The sequence below is a fragment of the Nipponia nippon genome, unplaced genomic scaffold, assembly GCF_047370975.1.
Source record: "Nipponia nippon isolate SJK-2023a ecotype South Korea unplaced genomic scaffold, ASM4737097v1 scaffold_18, whole genome shotgun sequence".
In the NCBI taxonomy this organism is placed as follows: Eukaryota; Metazoa; Chordata; class Aves; order Pelecaniformes; family Threskiornithidae; genus Nipponia; species Nipponia nippon.
Window position 1 is genome coordinate 2,108,836 of NW_028262334.1, and position 22,615 is coordinate 2,131,450.

General features: G+C 47.9%; 1 protein-coding gene across 3 annotated transcripts in view; it reads left to right on the top strand.

Annotated features, from left to right (window-relative positions):
* The window catches only part of CORO1C (coronin 1C), a 56,494-nt gene that overhangs the window by 12,695 nt on the left and 21,184 nt on the right, over window positions 1-22,615 (top strand). For all 3 annotated transcript variants that reach the window (XM_087754373.1, XM_087754376.1, XM_087754374.1), the window contains exon 2: window positions 13,835-14,034. In XM_087754373.1, coding sequence (XP_087610499.1) covers window positions 13,835-14,034 — 200 coding nt within the window. The remainder of the gene's footprint in view (window positions 1-13,834; window positions 14,035-22,615) is intronic.

Here is a 22,615-nt window from a genome sequence, read left to right on the forward strand (position 1 = left end):
CTGGAGTGCTGCTGAGCTGCGCTTAAGGCCAAGTTAAACCATGATCCTTCAGGAAGGATCATGGTTTCCCTGTGGCTCTCCAAGTCGTGGCCAGCCATAGCATCTTTGTATGTAATCTATGTAGGTACAAGCCTATATGTAATCTATGTATAATTCTTCTTAGCTGAATATTAAGACAACCATTTCTGCAGTCTTATCAAATATGCCTGAGCAGGATTTCATAAAACTGGATGGGGATGGTGTGCCTAAAACTACACCTTGAGTACATCTATGTATGAATCTAGGGAATACGTTCACCTGCAGTTCCTGCTATAAGTAGTCCCTGGAAAACGGACTTCAAATCACTCTGGTTGGAGTATTTAGAAATGTGGGAACTTCCCCTCCCATCCCCCTAGTTCTGCATATAGTTGCCATAGAGACTGTGTTCTGGAGTCCTTGAAAATCCATTGTTTATCTCAGATAAATGTATAAACCTGCTGTATTGAAACATCACATTTGGAAGCATCCTGTTCCCTTGCAGACCTGATAGGGACTTGCCATCCTACAGTGCCGCAGATTTGGATATTGGACATGCGTCAGGCGCAATCAGACAAACTGATAACGGGTATAATTAGCACCACCAGGGATTAGCCGGCAATAACAAATTCAAGCCATAGTAAGCACTCTGTCCCTTGGGAGCCGGGCAAACTGGCAGTGCTGGGCAGATGATCACTTGATATGGAAGACAGTCATCAGCAAAGGCTCGATGGGGAGGGCCTCAGCTCAGTGCTGGTGTTACCTCTTGAAATTTTTTTTTTTTTTTCCTTTAAGTCCTTAAAAACTTCCCGGTGTGTTAGTTCGTGCTGGAATCTTGAACTCTGATGGAATTGGGGTATACGCTTGGCACTTGCTTGGCATTTTTCATCGTACGGTGGCCAGTCAGCATTACAGTTGTTTCTTGCAGTTACCCATGTGAAACAGATTGCTATCCTTGTTCCCACATTGGACATGTGAGGTTGTGTTTTGCTCAGGGTCTTGCAGGTACTAGTCTGGGAATACTTCTAGCTTATAATACTAAGTGTACTTGTTGTTTTACAGATGGTTCGTATATTTGTACCAGCACACATGGTGGGATGTGTGTATGTGTATAAATGGCCATTCTTACACTTAGCTTTTCAACTGTTAATTTCTAACTGCAGTACTTACATTAATTATACTGTATGTTGGAGGCTGGAGTAAATAGGCACAAGGCTGTCTTGTTCAGACCAGGAGGTGGATTAAATTTTTTTAAGTTTTCAGTGAATATATATTTTTTTTAAGGTTCATTTTCATTTTTGGATCTGCTGAGATCGGTTTGCAAGGCAGGAAAAAATCCTGAGCCAACTTAGACAAACACGAGTTGCCAGACGTACTTCAGCCATACATACTTCTGCTTTAGCACAGCGTGAAGTGTAGGCACAAAACACTTCTAGCTGAGTGTCGTCGTGCCTTCCAGCATCTTTTTCCTGGCCACTGCTGCTTTCTGGAGCAATTTGTTCAAGTTCTGCGTGGTGTTTTAAGGTGCTGTTGTTTAAAGGAGGGCTGCCCTGGTTTGGCCTCCTGTTGCCCCGTGCTTTGGATGCACGTGTGTTATCTCTATACACTTCACTTTGCTCCCTGATGTTTCTTTGGGGGTAAAGGTTATCTTTTTGTTCTTTACATGCAGTGCTTGCCACATTGATCTTCTCGTCTAATAGGGGAATTCTTAAGCACTATGAAAGATCACATAAAAAGCAGCTGGGGCTTATCTCAGCGTAATACTGCCTGTTGTTTTGGCTGGTCTCCTCCAGAACTGCTGTAAATGCCACAGGGACTCTCAAAGGGCTGGAAGTGTGAGTTGCACGTGCAGTAACATGACTGTCAAGCCAACAGGTAAGTAAAGCTTAAAGGTCATCACACACAGGCTGTAATTCTTCATGCCCCTTACTGAAAACAAGTTCCCCAGCTGAGAGCAGCCAGCTGCAGGTCCCGTCCCCAAGAAATCGGCCTTTGCCCAGCGCGTATCAGGGTGCGCTTCTTCCCGTCAGGTAGGCAGCGAGCTGCTGGGGGTGTCTGGGACAGCAGGTACACCCCTCGGCCTTGGCACAGGGAGCCTGTGGGTGTAGGGCGGTGTTTTTTCTTCTTGCAACTGAAATCTTTCTTCGTAGTGTAGCAGGAATGTTTATTAAAGCTGCTTGCTAAACTGAACGCACTTTTCCTAAGTCAATTTTTTTTCTTGCCTGCCTAGAGAGGCGAGAAAGGCGGTAGTCTGACACCCGCTCGCCCAGGTTGCTGCCCTCTCAGCTGCGGCATGCAGCGGCCGGGGCTCTGCTGCAGCACAGGACAGCAGCCGTGGCCTGAAACGGATCAGCGACAAAGAACATCTGTAGGACAGAGGAAATGTGTTTGAACTTGGAACCCTTTGCTGAAACAGATGTTTGAGGGGCTGTAATTGGTACCACAAGATAAGGATTTAAAATCAAGTTAGCAGATTGAACTGTCTGGATTTGAGTTTTAGCCTCCTCCAGTCCCTCCCTCCCTCCCCCAGCCCTGATTTCAAATTGCATGTTACGGAAACGGGACAGAATGACAATGGTACTCTTTGAATTATAGGCTGCTTGGCCAGAAGAGCTGGCAGGACAGCAAATGGAAATCTGGAGAAATACACACCAGTTCCAACTGTGAGAATGGAGATTCATTTTGCAGCTTATTTGTACAGCATTAAAATCTGAAACGTGTTTGTGTCGTCCGGTCTGAACCTTCTGTGTTCTTCTATGCTGAGGATATTGTCTTGTCTTTGACAGTTAACCATTGTTGGTTTTATTTCGAGAACGTCAGACGTTCAACATGAGTGCCTCGCCTGTTGGATGGGTGTTACTGAGAAGTGAAAGTTGCTACACTGGGCTCTGATTTAGCCAGCATTTGAATGAAGGTGTTTCTTAGGATATGCTAATGAAGCCCATTACTACTTTTTGGAGTAGGGAGTCTCTCCATTCAAAATTGCAGTGTGATGGACCACACTGGTCTGTGCTGTTAACTCTAGTCTAACCATGACATTGTCCAGGTCTCTGGCCCATCACGTTTGCCATTACAGGGCTGGAAACAAACTTCAGGTGCCATGACAGCAACTTGTGGCTGCAGTGCTGGTCCAAGAGGCGATGCTATTGCGCTTGGCCATCCTCCTCCTCTCTGATGGCATTCCCGAGGCAGCGCTGTCTTCTCAGCGGGCTCCCGGCAGGTCTGGGTGTCGTTGCTCCATCCAGCAGACCAGCGGAGCGGTTGTGGTCAGGCAGGGCCATCTGGAGAACGCTGCATCCTCGCCTGGTCAGTCTGACTCACACTTGGCCGGTCTATTTGTGAGCCTCGGTTGTGCTGATCTGTTGTTTCTGCTTTATTTCTAAGTTGTGAGGAATTTGTGTCCCAGCTAACTTTATAGCGGAGGGCTTTCTGCAGGTCTTGGTTTCCTGATGGTGGCTCTCAGGCTGTAGTGCTACAGCACTCTTGAAGAACTGGGACCTGCGACCTTTTATGTACGAGACCATTTATCTCCTTAAAACATCTGTACCACTTATAGTTTCTTCCTGTGGATATCATGGCATGTTGTAATTGAGGAGGAACAGAAAACAGTTTATCAGGTCCTTTGGAGATTTCTCCTTTTGATAAATCTTCTTGTCATTTTTCTAAGGAATGATCCAATTAACTGTAAGCAAGGAGAAGCAGTGTAATGTTTCCAATATGTCTTAAAGCCACTGGAGTTTAGCAGGAAATGTGCTTACCTTAGAAAATACTGTGTTAATCAAATTACCGTCATGTCTGCACCCCTTCTTGACTTTTACAGAGTGGGAAATCCTGCCCGTGTGTTATTCTTTCTGTGCTTTAGGCTTCCAGCACCGGGGTGCTGCGCTCTGCTTGGCTTCTAGCTTCAGTTCATCACTGAAGAGGACAGAATGGATCCTGTGTCGGGAGTTGAGTTTCGGGTCTAGTGGCTACCAGTGAGCTCCTCTGTAACATACATAGAAAGACTTAGTTTGCTGTTTTATTTCATTTGAGTGTGTTTGATTGCTTCAAGTTGTAGGAGAAAACGCAGTTGTTTTCTGCTGTTAGCACTTCGTCACGTTAGGAAAAAAGTGGTTGTGCCTTAGCTGGTTAGTTGGGAAAGGTGGGACCTGGTGGTGATTTGGTGAGAAATTAATGAAGCTACGGTGGGGGAAGAGATCTTCCTCCATTCGTAACCACCATCCTTAGCTGGTGCTAAGCTTTTGCCCCAAACCAGTTTTTTTTTTTAAAAAAAAAAAAAAAGCTTGTGTGTCTCAGGAATATGCTCTGGAAGAAGCTTGCATGTAACCTTCAAGAGAGCAGAATTCAGCAAATGGGGGTAGCAGCTCTGAACAGATTGGTACTTCCTTGTTAGCTCTGTTGCACTGATAAGAGAACTAGGTCAGCTCTGGAGAAAGCATTTTATCTGCATACTTCTCTGAACTGGAACCCTGGCGCTTGGCTGTTGTAGCAGGCTTGCTGACTTGCAGCTCTGCACAGGGGGCTGTGCTCTCCGTCTCGTGTTTTCTCCGGGGTCAAAGTGTGGTCTGAAGCCCTGTTGCTTTCCTCTCCGTGGCATGTGCTGCTTTTACTGTGGGGGCGATGCAGTCGGTCCCCAGGGGTGTAAGTAGCATCTTCCATTAGGCTGGTGTAATGTCTCTGGCTGGAGTTCATAGGGCTGTTGTTCAGCTCTGCAAGTATATTGCTCTGTCTCTTGGCAGTGGATACGGTGTGCGAAGAAGCATCTCTGGTGTTTATTCCAGTGGAGCAAGTGGAGGAGCACGAAGGCTCTTGGAGGGGAGCATATGAGAGGCTATGGCCTTTTGTGGTCAGCTGCTGGAACAGCGGTGTCTTAAGGTGGGATTCTGTCTACTCCAGTGCAGGGTTTCCCTTCCCTTATCCAGTAAAGCTTGGCTGGTGCCCACGACTGTATACTGTCTCCGGTGGCAGCAAAAGTGGAAGCTGAAATGCAGAGATGCACTGAGGCATCTGGGATGCTTAATCCACAGGTACCCTCGTCCTCTTTCCCCCATGTATTCTCTATGTTACTTGCCTTTACAAGGTTTTGTCTTGGGTTTCAATGCTTTTTTCCCTCCCCTCTACTTTGCTCTCCTCTTTCTTCTGTTTTCATTTTTACCAACCTTTTTTGCTCAGCGTGTGTTGAACTGCCATCATCTCAATATCCGCCAATACATCACCCATCACCACCTATGAGGTTGGCAGCTTTAGTGCCAGCTGAGAGAAGATGCTGTAAAAGACATAAACCCAAAAGAGGAGGTTGATGTGGAGGCTGCTGCGCTGGCACCCGTTCCTCCTGCTCAGCTGCCTCGCCATTTCAGATCCAGGGTTTGCGTAACTGCTGTAGTGTTTCTCTTTGCTGGTTACCCGTACCATTATGGCCGCCTGATAAATTATTTTGTGTAATGATTTTTGTGTGCATTCATTGCTCTAGCTTTATGGTAGATGACACAGATTAAATGAAGCCAGACAATGCTCTCTTTCAGGGTAGTGACTTTCAACTGCAGTGTCCTTTTGTCACTGTAAATTATGGTAAATGATGTAATTTTAGACTGTAAAGACACAAGCTACAGAATGGTATGAGTAGTAAGATCCCCCAAGAAGATGAATTGCATACCTGGAAATCTTTAAGTGAAAATATCCATTGCATCCCTGTGTGCGCATGAAAGGAGTGTCAGCCGCAGCACGGGAGATGCGCGCTTGAGACAAGCATGCGCAGGGTAGACACGTGCTTCTTGATGATGCCTAGAAGATTTAAGCATTATAGGCACTTCTGACTTACTGTTCTTCGTATTATAATGGTCTTAGTACGATTGTTTCAGGGTACAGCTCTGAAAAACAGAATCGTATCAAGTATTTCACAGGTTTGAACCAACACCTTGCACTTTGTCCAGAAGAGCAATTTCAGCTTATTTTAAGTTTGGGTTGTGTTACATTTTTGAATGTGCTGGGCTCCCTAGTTGAGATACAATCGAATTCTCTGGTAGTTTGTGGTTTAGGTTCCCATCCCAAAATAGAATCTTGCCAGTGGTATAACAGCTGGAAATTTCAGTATTAAGTTCATATTCCAGCTTTTTGTCTTTAAAACGAAGTGAAATCAGATGGCAGGGTCTTGCTCAACCTAGACTAAAGTAACCAAAGACTGAAAATAATCTGTGCACAAATATGATGTATTTTGGAATTGTGACCATCTGTAGTAGTGTTCACCCTTGGTTTAAATAACTCCGAACATCTGAAAACAAAAGTTCTGTCAGCAATGGGCTTAATATGAATTGATTTGAAATGGTATACCATAGAGGGAATAGCATTATGTTTAAAAGTAGAGGACTGCGTCAAGGTATTCGTGGCTGTTCCTTTTTTCTGCCAGAGGTTTCATGTGAAGTTGTAGGGTGAGCTGAAATTCTTGCGGCCATGTGATTTTTTTTTTTTTTTTTTTTCCCCCTCCACTTCCTCCCTTGCCCAGATATTGCAAGACTTACTATCACGAGACTGAGTTCACTGATTCCCTTGATACTTGGAGAGGGAGATGAAGTCCTCCTTCAGCCTTGCTGGTGGCATACTGGTTCTCCAACATGCCAATGGTGGCAATTTACTGCTCTTGTGGTCTAATGCCAGTTGTGGCCCTGAACTTGCTGTATGACACTATGCTTGCTGTAGGCCTTGGTCTCCCGTGGTGGTTAGGGTGCTCCTTTGGGGCTTGTCAGTCCATGCTCATTTGGTTTCAAAGAATGGGTGGACTTCACTGTCCTTGCTATCTGCATGACTCAACTGGTGGAGCCAGCAGCAAGCACTTGCCTCCCCCACGGATGTGTCTCTCTTTCCTTCCTTTCCCAAAGGTGTGCTCAAAAATGCTGTCCTTAAAATGATCTGGCAGACTTTTTCTTCTAGGTGAGTAAGTCTTCTGAGACATTTGTAAGACACTGTCCTGTGCAGTATGGTAAGGCCGTAAGGTATTTACGTGAAATATGTGTGCAACTAGACTAAGCACAAGGCAGCGTATGTCCAAAGGCACGTATATATTATATTGGATATTAGGAAAAATTTCTTCACTGAAAGGGCAGTCAGGCACTGGCACAGGCTGCTCAAGGAAGTGGGCAAGTCCCCATCCCTGGAGGTATTTAAAAGACGGGTAGATTAGGGACATGGTTCAGTGGTGGACTTGGCAGTGCTAGGTTAACGGTTGGACTTGATGCTCTTAAAGGTCTTTTCCAACCTAAACAATTCTGTGATTCTATGGATGTGTGTTTGGGCTTGGGTACAACGTGCCATGCACGCGCACGGGTTACAGAGAACCCGTGGAGGTTGCACAACCAAGCACTCTGAAGTTAGGAAATGCCAGAAGTGAGTGATTAGGAAATAACCTGGGTAATATTTGTTCCCTTTTTCACATGCGGCGGGGTACGGCTGTTAGCTCAGTCCCTGCTCCACCAGCCCCTTGCTCTGTTGCGCATGAGATGATGGCCACAGCGGTGGGATGGAGTCCTCCTTGCCGGTGTGGAGCAGGAGGTGCGATGGGATGGTGGTGTCTTTATGGCCTTAAAATGTCTGAATGCTTATATCCTCCATTCCATATGCGGCTCTGTACCTTATCTACCATATGATGTTCAAAGTGCTCTGAAGAGCGAATTACTAGATTCCTTGTGGGCTTTTCTCTGGTACTTATCTCCGTGATGGCCAGCTGCTCTGCAGATGTGGCTCAGCCCTGCTGTGAGGGAGGGTGTTTTCTCCATACTGGGGGCACATAGGCCTCAGGTTGAAACACCCATGGCCTCATTATTGACTTAGGATTATAAAATACTTTCTATTTTTCTTTTTTTTTTTTTAAAAAGGTTTCAGCTCTGAGCACTCATCGCTTTTGCAGGTGAGGCCCAAGCATCTCAGCCCAGGTGTTCAGAGGGACCTTGGGCTGCGCAGTCAATGCGCTGGTACTCGAGAAACCTCTGGGCTTCCCCGCATCAGGCGCCCGTGGCGTGGGCTGTCCCGTGTTGCAGTGACACCGGTGGGACTGTCCCCTCTCCCTGCCAGCCCCAGCACCCTGTCCAACCCATAACAAATGAGGCAGGTGCCCCCTGGTATTAATCATCATTCATAATGGGTGCTGGTGGCATTGCCTATAGTGTATCTTTTTTTTTTTTTTTTCCCCTCCTTATCTGATTTGGTGATAGTTATCTGAGACCGTACATTTATTCCAAAGCTGCCATTGAAGTGTATGCAACCTCTTCAATAAGGCTCTAATTCTGAGTTTGGGGGCTCGCCATCAACAGCTGCAACTTCTCTTGACATTTTCCACTTAAGGAAGAGCCTTTCCAGTCCCAAGTACCAACCTTTCATAAGTGCCGTTCTCCCTATCGAGCGGGTTTGTATCTCCTCGCCTCCCCTTTAACAGTAGCCTACGGCTGCCTGTGACTTAAACTAGCCTTTTATTTCCAATGTCTGTCTGTCCAGAAGGGATCACAATCACACGGGCTGAGCAGGATTTTGCCATTAGTGGGGGGTTTTCCTGTAAGTGTTCCCTAGCAGGATGCGCTTCCTCTTGCATAAGCAGGCTGAAAACCCTCCGAAGCCACAGAAACACATCTGTTGGATTCTTGAGACAGATAAATCCTTTATAAACAGGAAAATGGGCAAACTCATGGTAACTCTTGTGACACATCATGATGGGAGATCAGAAAGAAATGGAATGAAAAGTATCACTGTGCAAGCACGGCTGACGGCATCCTGCATTTCTAAGGTCCTTTTAAATGCTGACACAAAGGCCAGCGGCTGAGCTGTACGGCAGGCACAGGCGGTGGGAGATGAAGTTAAATATTTGCTAAAATTCAGCTGGAAGTCACTTGACATTCTGGTGGGGGAAGAAAAGTTTTGACGGCTCTTTCCGATGTCCCCCCCAGGACGTGTAAGGTGCCGTGTGTCGCGGAGCGGAGCAGGATCCAGGAGATCAGTGCAGTCGTAGATCTGTCAGCACTTCTATTGTAGTGGCCTTTGCAGGGTGTCTAACGCTTCTGTTTTAATTTTGCTGAGGGCTGTAACTCTGGCAAAATTTAAACTCCTTTCAACTCCCAGTTGTGAGGTTTTAAATCCTCCAAATTTGTACTTCACAAAAAAAAGAAAATATTTCCTGTCTAGCAAGTGTATGGAGATCGTTCCAGCTCCTTAGCTAAGATTTATCAGCGCAGACAATGATCTAATTAACTTCCTTTTTTAAAACTCTTGCTCCAAGTCCACTTCCTAAGAGTAAATCCCTAGCACAGCCCCGTTGGCCATGGATGTGCTTCCTTGCCCACTCGGGTATTTCCAAAGTCATTTTCCAAAGGACCCAGGTCATACTTTTGCCTGTGATAGAGGCTGAATCAGTCTTTCCTTAGGGTGAATCATCTCAGATGTTGGTGTCTCACCTGATAATCCAACCAGTGGCCAACCTGGGGGCTCCTGCCTGCAGCCTGCCTGCACCGATGGCTGCACGTGGCCCCGTTGAGAGAACCTGTGGCAACCAAATTCAGCTGTGGTTTTCTTGCAGATGGTGGAGGAGGGGATCCTTTGCAGTACTGAGAAACAAATGAGGATACTAAATGCTCTTCACGTTTTAACTAGAGGCTGGGGTAGGGAGAAGATGACTTTTTTTTTGGTGCTCAGGATCAAGCTCACCCTGTTTTGTTTTTCACCTGCTCGCTTTCTGCGGCTTGCTGAAAGATCCGCAGTCGCTGCTCTTTATAACTACAGCCTGCACATTTTCTTCCCCCCCTTTCTCTTTGGAGAGCAGCCAGATCAAAATGGCTGTGATCCAATGCCAAGAATCACTCCCTTTGCTATGGAAATGAGGACTTGGAGGCTGCTCGCCATGTGTTCATCAGAGTTCCTGCTAAGGATGATGAGCTGTAGGTGGGGAAGAGGGCAGCGAAGGTGTGCTCGAACAAATCCGTTTGGAACAAATAAGGCTATTTTTGGATACATCTGACTCTTTGCATTTTTTTAAAAGTCATTTATAGAAAACCGAAAAATTATCCTTTCCATCAGATGGTAAAAACGAGGGAGATAAAGCAGTGGAATTTCACCATAGGATAAAGGGTGTTTCTCTTCCCTTAGAGTGGCAGGGGTGGCAGACCTCCCAGTATCTGATACTTGAGATAAGCATTTTTTGCTGGTGTTCTGGTATTGATCAAGTGAAGGAAAGATATAATTACCCAAGCTATACACATAATCCTTCCTTTTAGTTATCATATCGACATTGCCAGCATTAAAGCGGACAAATTGCAAAAACCCTGGGTATATGATACATTGACACAGGGCAATTTGCTGCGCGTTAACTCGGCAAGGCAAGTTTAAGCTTTCGCTTTACCTCCTTCTCAACCATCAGATTTTAATCGTGATGCACAGTGGGATGGGAACATTGCCGGTGGGTGAACAGTCATGAAAATTGACTGTGCACAGTAGCAGGGTACTTTTCCCTTCTCCTAGATGAGTTACACACCCCAGGCAGATGACTGAGTAGGGTTTTGCTGCAAAAAGACCTGCGAGGTGTCTTTTCAGAAGGGAGAGGGCTGAGCTGTTTGCAAGCTTCCTGCGGTGTTGCAGCACGTCGGGCTTTGCAAGAACACCCCTGCTTCTTCGGGGTGGCCTGGTGTGACCTCGCGTGCCGGGGAGGGGGGACGGGGGTGATGCCGCTCGGGCACAGCGCTCGCTGCGGGACTTGGCAGAATCGAAGCCGCGGGTGCGAAGGTCTGGGCAGCAGAGCCCTGCCTGCCGTGCAGCGCCCAAACAGCTTATGGCTGGGAGGAGCCCTCTCGGGATGAAAATGTCTGACAGGTATCTGAATGAATCGACGCAATAAATTAGTAACTGGGTGTGGAACTGCATTTTTTTATGATGTATCTTAATTGGGCCTCGGGCAGCTTGATAATGCAGTGTGTTTCTTGTCTTTCGGGGATCTTTGAGTTGAAATTCACCTTTGGGCGTGATTCGGTGGGGCTGGGGCTTGGCTGGGATCATGCTGTGGATCCACCCAGGGAACGGGGCCGGTGCCCTTGGCCAGAGCCGTGCCCTGCCTCACCCTCCCTCCCCGCCGGGGACGGCCACGCGTGCGTCCCCGGGGAGCCCACCCAGCCACCGGCGCTGGCAGCGCTCCACCTCGAGGCACGACGTACCATCTGCTTCGGCAGAGTTTCTCCCATCCATTTTGGATAACTTAATCTCTTCCTTTGCCTGAAAACCAAAAAAAAAACCCACCTGCATTGCACTGTGAGTGGAGCAGTTGTGTCGTCCCCCCCCTCAAAACTGGCTGCACTTAATTAATCACTGCCAGGTGATTATTTATCTGTCCCGTGTGCGTAATGGTTTGCTCCTAATATTTCATAGTCCCCTTGTATGAAAGGTGCTGTCTGCTCTACGGCTTCAGCTGCTCCATCCCGTTCTGGAGCTGAACGTGAACTCTCGGGGTGTTGCGGTGCGTTACGAGCATAAACGGAAATCGGTGTCTGGATCTTGCCCTCTTACCTGCCGGCTGGCGCTGGGGAGCAGCTCCTGGTTTATGACTTCCCATTGCACTTTGGTGTCACCGGGTGCGTCCAGCATGGAACAGGCCTTTTATTTGTGCTGTAAGTGAAAGAGCTGGCAGAAAGTGTGTTACGCAGTCTATTAACTGATGTTGAGTGCAGAGGAAGCTTAAGTTTGTCTGTAACATGACAGTAATCGTTAATAATTTATATATAGCTTTTTTCACGTGGACTTAAATACCCCAATCATTCACAAAATTTTGCATTTAAAAACTACACCTGTTTTCTTAAACTGCGTGAGTTCTTAATAAAATGGCATTTGTGGCACTTCTGTAGCTTTGAAATAATAAATTGGGGAGATTTAACAGGACATGAGTATAGAAACGGTACCGTGAGAAACGCGGTGGGGAAGACCCACCTACTCGCAATGGCTGGAAATAAACGCAGAGCCCTTCACGCCTGTGCCGCCAGCTCGTACAGTTCAGGTCACCGGTGGCTGAAAGCCATTGCCAGCTGCGTGGCCCGTGTGAAAGGGGTCGGTGGCCTCCACCCCACGCCCGGGGACAGATGTCCCCATCGCAAAAACGACCCCGTAATCAGTGCATTTATTATCTGTGTCTGCAGAGAGGCTGGCTTTTCCCCGAACGGGTAACTCGCTGCCTGGGCTGTGACCCTCGGTCTGGGCTTTGCTCTTGCCATTGTGCTGGTGGCTCTGGTGGCACGTCCACCGCGGCAGCGGGTCGGTGTCGGCAGCAGCTGCCCACGCTGGAGACGGAGCCGCTGTGGAGATGGCCAGTGCCGATTCCCAAGTGCTTCAGTTGGACGCGGTCGGGGGGGAGCTGGTGGAAAACAAATACTCTATTTTTTTCTTATCTATGTGGAAACCAGAACATTTCACTCCATAGCTGTCTGTTATGTTAATTGTAACATTTTTCTCCCCTTCAAACATATTACGTGACTGCTTATTTCCCAGCTCTGATGAGTGCTTTCCTCTAGTTATTCAGCTTTTTGTTGCTGTTAATTTTTTTTTTTAACCTCCGAGACTACAAAACAGCAATCATTCTGAAGTCTCTCTTTCCCTACGCTTTCATGCAAAGCCTTTGCAGTTAGAGACAGACGTACAACCTTTTATCACTCCTGCTGCAGACAGGCTGTGCAGAGGGAGTCGTGCTGGAGCCGCGTTCGGAGTCTCTCACTTGAGAGTGTCAGGCTGGTGGGTCTGGAGCAAGAAGCTCCGTGGAGCTGAGCAGTTTTTCCCAGCCTCTGCATGTGCTTGGGGACCTACTGGAAGGCAAGATAGGAGGTGGACTCTGCATATTTTAATTTTTTTTGCTTCCCCTAGAGACTGGGGCAGAAATATTTTTCTCATATGTAAAAGCAGGATGCTATATGGAGGTTCCTCGTTCTCCTGCAAGCCTTGGTTGAGGGAGAAAAATCTTTTACAATGGGAAAAGTCCTTCCCAGATGTGAGGGCTCCGTAGGTTGCATACACGGAGGGCAATACAGATGCTCGCTTCCAGGGTTGGTGTTCGCACACGGTGGTGTGCCCATGTCTTCTTCCAGGGCTCGGGTGCTGGAATTTTCCACGCAGTCCCTTTCCCTCTATTTTAACTCAAGCCGTCTTGAAAATTATTTTTCTCAAGAGAAGGAGAAGTGCTACGGACACACTAAGTTAATTTGAGTCATTAACTTGTTTCCATTACTCCTATCTGCCTAGGAAACTAATTTTATTATTTTTTTAGTGAGATTTTGGAGTTAGAAGAAAGAAATGGAAGCTAGCGAACATGTGGAACCACTTCACAGGAACACTGGATTTTGAGAGCTTGCATTTTTATTTACATCTCCTGGACCCTGTCTGACTTGAAAGTAAACAAGTTCAATCTGAGACCAGATTTATCCCCGAAAATATGGGGAGACTTGTCTAAAAACTGCTTTTAGGATTAGGAACTTCCTTTACTGCAATAAGAGAATACGTTTACAAGGGGAAAACTGATGCTTAACTGGCAAATTCTTTCTGTAAAACACCCTTGGAAGCGCAGTTCAGTTGTGTTTGGTGCAAAAGAGCCTGAAACTTTATTTAAAAAAAAAAAAAGAAAAGGCTGGCTGAGAACTTGGCAGGTCTAAAGCAAGGTGCAGGAACAGCGCGTGAAGCCGTATTTCTGCGTCACTGGAAGCGGGGTGATGGTGCAGATGAGAGGGGCCTGCGGAGGTCCTTGGCAGGCATCTTCTGGGCAAGCAGGAGGTCCCTGCACCTGTAACTGATCTCCTTCTTTTGACGTTCCTCTTCTCCGCAGACACAATGAGGCGAGTGGTACGACAGAGCAAATTTCGGCACGTGTTTGGCCAAGCGGTGAAAAATGATCAGTGTTACGACGACATCCGCGTCTCCCGTGTTACTTGGGATAGCTCCTTTTGTGCAGTAAACCCCCGATTTGTTGCAATAATTGTAGATGCTAGCGGTGGCGGAGCGTTCCTGGTGCTGCCTTTGCACAAGGTAAGTGCTTTTTGAAAGTTTCTCGCTATTACATGCTCAGCTTTGTTGTCATTTCGGCACTTGTTTATGAATAAGATTAAGGCTGTGAAGTCTGTGCTGTGTTGTGACAAATGCTGCTCAGTAGTGCCATGTAAGAATCCATTTAATGTCTCTGTAATCAGTCTGATGCTTCCTGTACATTAAACACAGTAAATAAGCGTTTGCTTGACTAATCTGAGCCAATTCTTTATGGCAGAAGCGTCTCCGTAGAATCGTACTCCTAAAGAAGCCTCTTTTATGGTAGCAGCGGTCAGGTTTTTCCACTGTCAGGGATTCAGGTCTTTGAGCTCTGCAAGTGTCACTTAATTCAGGAATGCACCTGAACCTCATTACTCCTCGCAGCCCGGTATCAGAGGGATGGGCAGGAACGAGCTGGTTCCAAGCAGGGCATTTCCATGGGCCTCGTGGTCCTGGCATCGGAGCTGGTCTAGGCTGCTGCCAGCCCCTTCAATTACTCCTTCTCTATACGGTATAAGACAATAATCTCGGTAAGAAAACAGCTCCTCCAAGTACCATTGCAGCTGTCCCGTGGTTCTCCCAGATCACAGGGCTGTGTCTAGGCTTTAGCCAGATCTTGTTATCCCCTGCTACCTGACATACTGAGGCGAAGGGCTTCATCTGATCTTGGGCAGGGAACACCCCTCACGTTCTCTGCTGTGCAAAGTGCCGCTGAGTCTCCAATAAATAACCTTTCAGTGAGCCCGTATATATACTCTGCTTCTTTCCCTTATACTTTGAATTTATTTGTAGAACCCCAGGGGCGTGCTTTGCAAAACACACAGAGAAGTTAGGTTCCTGTCCCTCAGCCGTGAGAATGGCCGGATCAAAGATATGGAGGGAGGCTGAAAAGATGGGTACAGAAGCCTTCCTGGCAGTCTCTTACAATGCTGTGGTATAAACCACACAAATGAGCAGGAGCGGTGTCTCAGACTGAAATAAATTCCTGTTGCCCCTGATTCTGCATGGAAAAATCGCAGAGCATCTTTCTTCCACCCTTGTTGGAGAGCGGTGCTCTCATCTCCCTTTCTGATGCTCAACCGGCAAATTCTTGTGATGACAGTCTTTTTCTGTAACATTAATTACTTTCTTTCTGACCCTCAAGCTTCTCTTAACTATACACTTAAAATGTCCTCAGTCTGTCATCAGCCCTGTCCTTTTTTCCTAGCTCCGTTTGCAGATCTGCCCTGTTTATATATAGAAATAGTGACCAGAATTGAATATAGCATCCCACATGGCGAGTGCATTACAGGGACAGAGGCAGCAAGTTCTCACTTATGCCTCGGTTGTGCTAAGTGAAGCAAGCCAAACCCCGAGCCTCCTTAAATAGCTCTCCACTTTTCTCATCTTATTAACAGCCCTTCTTTGCAAGTATTCTGGTGTGCGCTCATCTTCGGTCCACGTGTCCTGCCCTTGCCCAAGCCACGCACGATGGCACAGATCTCGATTAGAAATTCCTTGCTCAACACAGCACGCAGTTGCGCTCGTGTTGCATCACGGCGCAATCAAATGCTGATGGCGGAGGATGCGCACCCCTCTTTTTCTCTCATTTCTCCATGTTTTCTCAGTCCCTGGCAGAAATGCCTGCTAATCCGGAGCTAGGTAGCCTTTTGCATTTTTAAGTGCCATCTTATGTTTGTTTGGTTTCTACGTTTATGCAGTTGTTCTCCTGCCCTCCTCTGCATTTGTCATTGCCTTTGCGTTGTCACTGATGTTCCTGTCTTGTCTTCTACAGCTACTTAATATTTACATATGACAAGGTTTCGTGCAAAGCTGGAGGAACTCTCTTCCTAAGCCCCCCAGCCTGACACGTTCTTTTGCAATGCAACACGTTGCTGGCTTTGCTCTAACCAGTTCCTATGTTCCTCATTTATTTTTACAGCCTTGGCTGATGAAAGTGTTCCTTTAGTTCCTTCATCACCCTAACATTTTGATTTCTGTTTGAGCCCGCTTAGCAGAGGTATTCATTGGAGTTCCCACAGCAAGATCCTTGCTGTTATATTTGGGGGGGGAAGGGTTAATTTTAAACCATGGTTTTGGTATGATTTTAAAATTGACCCATAAAAATACACTTGCTGCATGTCAGAGCCTTGAGGAGGCTGCCAGGGTCTGCAGGGGAAATGGCCCTGCTGCAACTTCATTGCATCGTGCCCGCTCGAACCTGGCGCTGTGCGGGTCACTCTGAATTACTTCTCATGTGGCTTGACCTTCCGCGAGGGGTGAGCCGGGCCTGCGCTTCAAAGGGCCTGAGTAATCACAGAAAAGGGAGTTTTTACTCATTTTAAATGGCTTTTTCCTTTCCAAGTTTCAGCAATATTGTGGGGTTGTGGCGGTGGCTTTTTGCTGCCAGGCGGGCGGCTCCCGGCTCCCTCCCCGGCCACGGGCAGGGGCTGGGGGTGCGGGGTGTGATTTTGGGGCGGGACGGGCGCCCCGGGACCCGCACCCAGCGCCCGGGGGACACCCGGGGACACGCCGGGCTTCCCGCCCCCGCCCCGCCGCGCGCGCGCGCGCACCCGCTCCCGCCGCAGCGGCACTGCGGCGGCCGCGGCTTTTTACCTTATATGGTCATGGCAGCGCTCGGGGCCGCCGGCCGCCGCGCTGATTGGCGGAGGCGGGGCGCGGCAAGTGCGCGGCCGTTAACCCCTGCGCCGCCGCCGCCGCGCGCCGGGCCCCGCCGCTCCTCCGCCCCCGCGGGGCGTGGGCAGGCGGCGGCGTGAGGGGTGTCGTCCGTCCCCCGTCCCCCCCCCCCCCCCCCCCCGGGTGGGGGTGTGCGGAGAGCCGGGGTGCCCTCCCGCCGCCCTGTACCCTCCATCCCCCGGGGCTCCCCGCAGAGCCCGGTGCGGAGCAGCAGCAGCCGCCGCCGGGGCTGGTGCAGCTGAGCCGGGGCTGGTGGCTGTGGAAATGCTTTGTCTGAGCTTCCTGTTTTCTTGCCTGCACATGTGCAGGGCCTTTGCCAGGAACTCGCCATTCCCATGCTCCAGCGAGAGCCACGGCTGCTGTCTGAGTTGCTGAAATATTGCAATTCCCACAGGTTGCTTGGTCTGCAGGGAAATGGCCTCCGTTGGAATGAACCATGTATTTTTAAAAAGCTGAAATTTATGTCACTTAATGGTGTGTAAATGCTAAGAGTCAAGCTAATCAGCATTAGCTGTACACACCAGGGAGAAACACTGAAAACTTGCCTGCTTATTCTGGGCCGTGGGTGACTGGTGCTGAGCAAAGCGTTAATGTACAATATTGCTATTAAACTGGAAGCTTGCAGACTTAAGAGTTGATTTTCTTTGAGCCTTATGCCAGGTAAAACAGCGGGTGCACAGGGAAGGAACCTCAGGATAAAACTCTTCCATCAAGTGGTGCACGCCTCACCCTCTGCTTGCTGGCGGGCACGTGCTGCTAGATGCGATGGAGATCACCTCCCGCCTGGCAGGTAGTCGCCGTTAGGGAATTAAGGAAGAGTCAGGCAGGTAAGGGAAGACGCCATTCTGCTCGCATCCGCCGGGGATCTCCGGAGTGAGCGGGATGGGTGCGTGCCGCTGCCGCGGTGGCTTTCGGCGCGACTGGCGGGGCGGGCGCTTTCACAACGGCGCCGTGCCAGGGACGAGAGTCGGTCGCTCTGCCTTGCCCCTGCGGCCCTCCCGTGCTCAGCCCGGACGGGGCGGGTTGCTTGGCGTTGGGGCGGTGGGCTTGGCATCTTTGCTTCTGCACATCATCCCCAGCGGAATGGACTCGGGGCTGCAGGTTATCTTCTGGGATGCTGTTGGGAAGGGCTGTGCCCCTCGCTGTGCCGTGCTCGGTGTGCTCGTCTCCCTTGGGACGATGCTTGAAACTGCGGGGCGATCTTCCCTGCCTCTGCTGTCAAAGGAGAGGGGCTGTGGGGGATATACTCGCCCGGCTCGATGGGTGATCCCTGTTTTACAGCCCGGATGAAAATTTTGTGGGTTTCTCGATGCGCTGGGGAAAGTGACTTGCAAATACCTGGGCTTAGTGCGTGGTTCTGGTGCTGGGTCTACGTTACAGCAGAACTGGATACAATTTTTTTTTTCCTTCCTTGAAAAATCTTTGCAGTTTTTATCTAAAAAGAAAAAAGCTGCTGCAAAGGGTTCCTTTTCGTTGCAGTTCATCGAGAAAGATGCCTTCAGCTGAAAGTCACGTTATGTAAGGCCTTTAGGAGAGGCTTATTCAGTCCCCTTTGGATATACCTTTTATTAGATTTTCCATTTGTGTGCCTGACTTCTTATTGCGCTCCCTTTACATAGGCAGCGTTCCTACAGAAGCTGGGATCGGATGGGTGCCCTCGGAGGCAATTAGCGTGTGGGTGGGTGAGTGCACACCTCGGGAATGATCTTCTTGAAGGAATATGTTGTTCTGCAAGTGACATGCCTCAGTGTTCAACCATGGCATATGTAAGTTGTTCATCAGCTGTTCCAGATCCTCATTCCTCCAGGAAGGACTGGGGGGGGGGGGATCATCCTTTTCTGAATTGTGTGTAAAATAAAATCAGGAGGTACTGCTGTGATGGGTTCATTGAGCCTTTCCAGCAATTTTAGTTGGAATGTGGATGGAAGGATTGAATTAAAATGAGTTACTGTCGTCTTGACTTCGGCTGCCGTGGAGCCCCTGTCGGTACTGGTGCTGTAGGTCTTTCTCATTGCAGTGTCCCTGTGAGAGAAGTTTGCAAGGTTGAAGACTATGAAGGATATTTCCCCCTAAATTTTGGTCAGACTTCCATGAGCTCCAAGTAGTTTTGAGTGTTGGGTAGGGGAGATTAAAATTCAAGACAACTCTGCAACAACTGAGTAAAAAAGCAAGACATTGGTGGTTTTTAAAGATCTAAGTTACCCATGACCAGCGGAACTGCTAAAACCTGGTTTCTTGCAGATTTTTCCTACGTCCACTCTGCATAGAGCAAGTGTTCCCCAGCTCCCTTACAGGTCCTTTCTCTCTCGGCCCGTTGGCACGTGCCCACCTCCCACGGGTGCCTCGCTAGCCCACCGGGGGTGCCCGTGCCGCTCAGGAGGGACCCGGGCTTGAGTTATAACTGCACCTTCCCTCCTGGGGCACTGATTTGGATTTCTTTCTTTTATTTCACGTTGGGTTTTTCTCTAAAGCTGATTTAAAAAAAAAAAAAAGTTTATATTTATCACTGTCAGTTTGATTCCAATGGATCATCAGGTTCTAGTGTACTAGGGAAGAGAGGGCAGGCAGTGTGGCTAATGAATCTCATTTCTCTAGGAAAGCAAGCAGCAAATACTCTCCCCTGTCTTACAGTCAACCAATGGTTTGTACAAATATTGCTGCAGTTTTAAGGCCTTATCAAAACATTTTCATTATTGAACAGTTTTGCCTGCAAGCAGCTACAAAAGAGAGATTGCACTTGTTGCACTACGCGTGCTCCACATCAGCCTTCTTGTCTGTGTGCAGTGGTTTAAACGGAGTGTAAGGAGTGGAGTAAGTCCTCATAAGTTGTGTATTTGTCCAATATTCAGGTGAAAAATAACGTTGCTCTACCAGCAGCATGAATTTCTGTGTTGTCTGCATGGCATAATGTCACTGGTTTACATAGAATACAAATATATATATGCAAACCATCCATATAAGCACACTTAGAGCAGGGCTGCAGGTGGGCCTGAAACGGAGGGTAAAATCCTGCTTAAAACTTCTAACTAAACTGCAATCTTGGAAGCCCAGGGACAAAATGAGTTTAACAGAAACAGCTGGAATAGAATGGCTTCTCCCCGTCCAGACTTTCTTCTGTCTCCTCCTTCCCCGTCTGCCTTTTTACTGGTCCCAGTTTGTTCCACTGAGCGTGGCTGATGCTGGAGTCCCGGATCATCTGTTCCCAGCTCTTGGGGATGAGCGTGTTCGGGGGACACGAGGCTGTGGTTCCCCGTGGATCCTTTCTGGGCGCTGCCTCCTTGCTCAGCACCTCTGCCCTGCCTGGATGGGTGCTCATCTTCCACCACCCCCTGAACTGCAGTGGGGTTTTACCACTTTATCCCAGGACCCTAAACTTTTAGGACACCGATTAGTTTTCCTTCGCTTGGAAAGGTAGTATGCCTATTTTACTAACAGGGGAAGTAATTGCCATTGAAATCATACTTTAGGGATGGAACAAAAGAGCGACTGTATATCTTGTTCGTTGTAATGTAATTTCTGGGCACTGGCAGGTCTCTCTGCTTTGAATCTCTGCATCTTCTGCCCGAAGGGCTTCCTCAGCTGAAAGTTTGCTGAGGCTGAAATTTAATTTTGAAGTGCGTTTAGAGCTTTCCTCTAGAAACTGGGACGGACATCAGCTGAAATGCTGGAGTTGTGCTGCACACCCAGCTCTGAGTGATAGGAGTTAGCAGTTTGGGTTGGGTTTTGGGGGGATGTTTCTGTTGGTTTTTTTCCTTTTTTAAAGCCAGCATGCGAATAGCTGATTGCTGCAACTAATTCTGTGAGGGATTCTGCAGATAAGCAAGACTTTTCCAGGATAAAGCATCCTGCAGTTGCAACCAGCTCTTGTATCTCCATTCTCCAGTCAGCTGCGAGCACCCGCTGCAAACCATGAAGTCCCCCAGCTGCTGCAGCTCCTCTGCCAGCGGCGTGAAACGAACCTCGCCGTTGCTGCCTGCTCCACCCGGCTGCCCACGCGCCCGAAACCCTCCAAACTGTGCTTTGAGCAGTGATGCCAAATCTGCTGGGCTCGCACAGTGCTGTGGTTTTTACAGCCCTGCTCTTGCTGCTCGGGTAGGGTTGGCTTTGTGCAGGATTCCTGTCCATCACCGCGTTTTTCTTCCCACCTCTTTATGCATCCGTTTAGGTCTGGGCACTCCGGAACACGGACCTTTGTCTCCGTTCTGTAGCAGCCTGTAATGTCTACTGTAATGTCGCAGCCCTGCAGCTGTCAAGGTGATAAAATGAGAACAGGAGCGCTGCTGAGGAATTTTTGGAGGTCACAAGCAATGTTTATCATGGTCCAGGTTGAAAGCAGTATGCAGTTACGAATGCCTGAAAGTCTCTTTATTTCATGACATTACAGTAGACCTTTTGGGAGTAACACTTTTCATAATCTTCCGAATTAGTTATGGATGCCTTGATTGGTTTGCTGGGTGACTAATGTCTATTTGTCATGGTCATGAGAGAGCAATGTGCTTTCATTACATCCTACTGCAGTATTTTCTCCCCACTGCCTCCTGCATGACCAGCTGCTGCAACCAGAGGTGGAGGCTCGGTGGCCAGAGCACATCAAAACTTCACTCAACTGGAGTTTGTGAAACTTGAGTTTGCTGTAAGGAAAACAGACAATTTAGCTAAGAAAAAAAGAATATCCTCTTTAACAGAGAAAAGGTACCAGTCAGTTTGTATTTCAAACTTTGCAGTTGTGACCCGATTTCCTTCCTCAAACTTCTGCAAAGCGAGGGTGGGGGAATTGCTTTTGCTTGTGCAACTTGATGCCACTTCCCTATTTTAAATGGCGATCTTAATGAGCGCAACCATGGCTTGAGGGAAGCAGCTGTTCTCCATGGCATCTCTACCATAATCCATGAGCTGTTTCCTACAACCAATTGCCCGTTTCTGGCAGAGAAGTGGTCATAAGACAGTCAAATTAATTCATAAGACTACTACTTTTAGGAACAGTTTTCCTGTGCTGCTTATCTGTCCCTTCTGGATTTAATAATTTTTTTTCTTCTCATCTGTCTGTTTTTTCTGATCTGGGATACATGAAGGCACTGAGTGAATTCATTTGGTAAGGTCAGCTTACCACCTCTTGAAGGACCTGAATATTGAGGGTGCTTCTAGTCAACGCCATCCAGCATATTAATACTAATCCTCAAATTCACCTTGTTGGCTAACGTTTTTATCAAATACAACTCTGAGTTTCAAAAGTTGTTACTGTGATGTGTTGCTCAGCCAGAGTCCTAATGGATTATGAGGAGGATTTAATTTCTTGAAGTCGTACTGAGTTAATTTTAAGCTGTGTATCAGCACTTGAGACTTATTTTAAATCCTTAACTAATTAAAAGATTACATTTTAAAAATAAATAAATAAATCTTCAAACCTGGGAGCATTATGGTAGCATGAAAACGCACCCATCTGGCGGCAAAGTTGCAAACCTCATGGTGTTCTTGTGGGAGAAGCATTCCTTTTAAAAGGAATAGTGTTTAGAAACGTTGAATTTGGTAATTTTACAGGCTGGCAGTTTTTTGTTTTGTTTTTTTAATACCGTACTGCAGGCTTCCTGGTCTTTCTCTTTTGGCAAAGCCCCCCAAATATTGTTTTTAAAGCTCTTCTGTGCACAGCTAATCCCGCACGATGCCAGGAATCAGGATCCCCTGCTCCGGAGAGGGGAACGCGGCTGGGAGGAGGAAGCCTGCGGTGCAGCCTGCATGGGCAGCATTTACAAAACGGGCTTAGAGAGGTGGTAAAGTAACACATCTGAGTTAAACCCAGCTCCTTTCTTACCCTGCTGGGTGGCTGAGGGGAAGGTGTGCTGGGTCAGGCCCTGGGGTGGTGACATGAGTTATTGTCCTTTGACAGCCCTCCCGATCCCCTTTGAAGGGT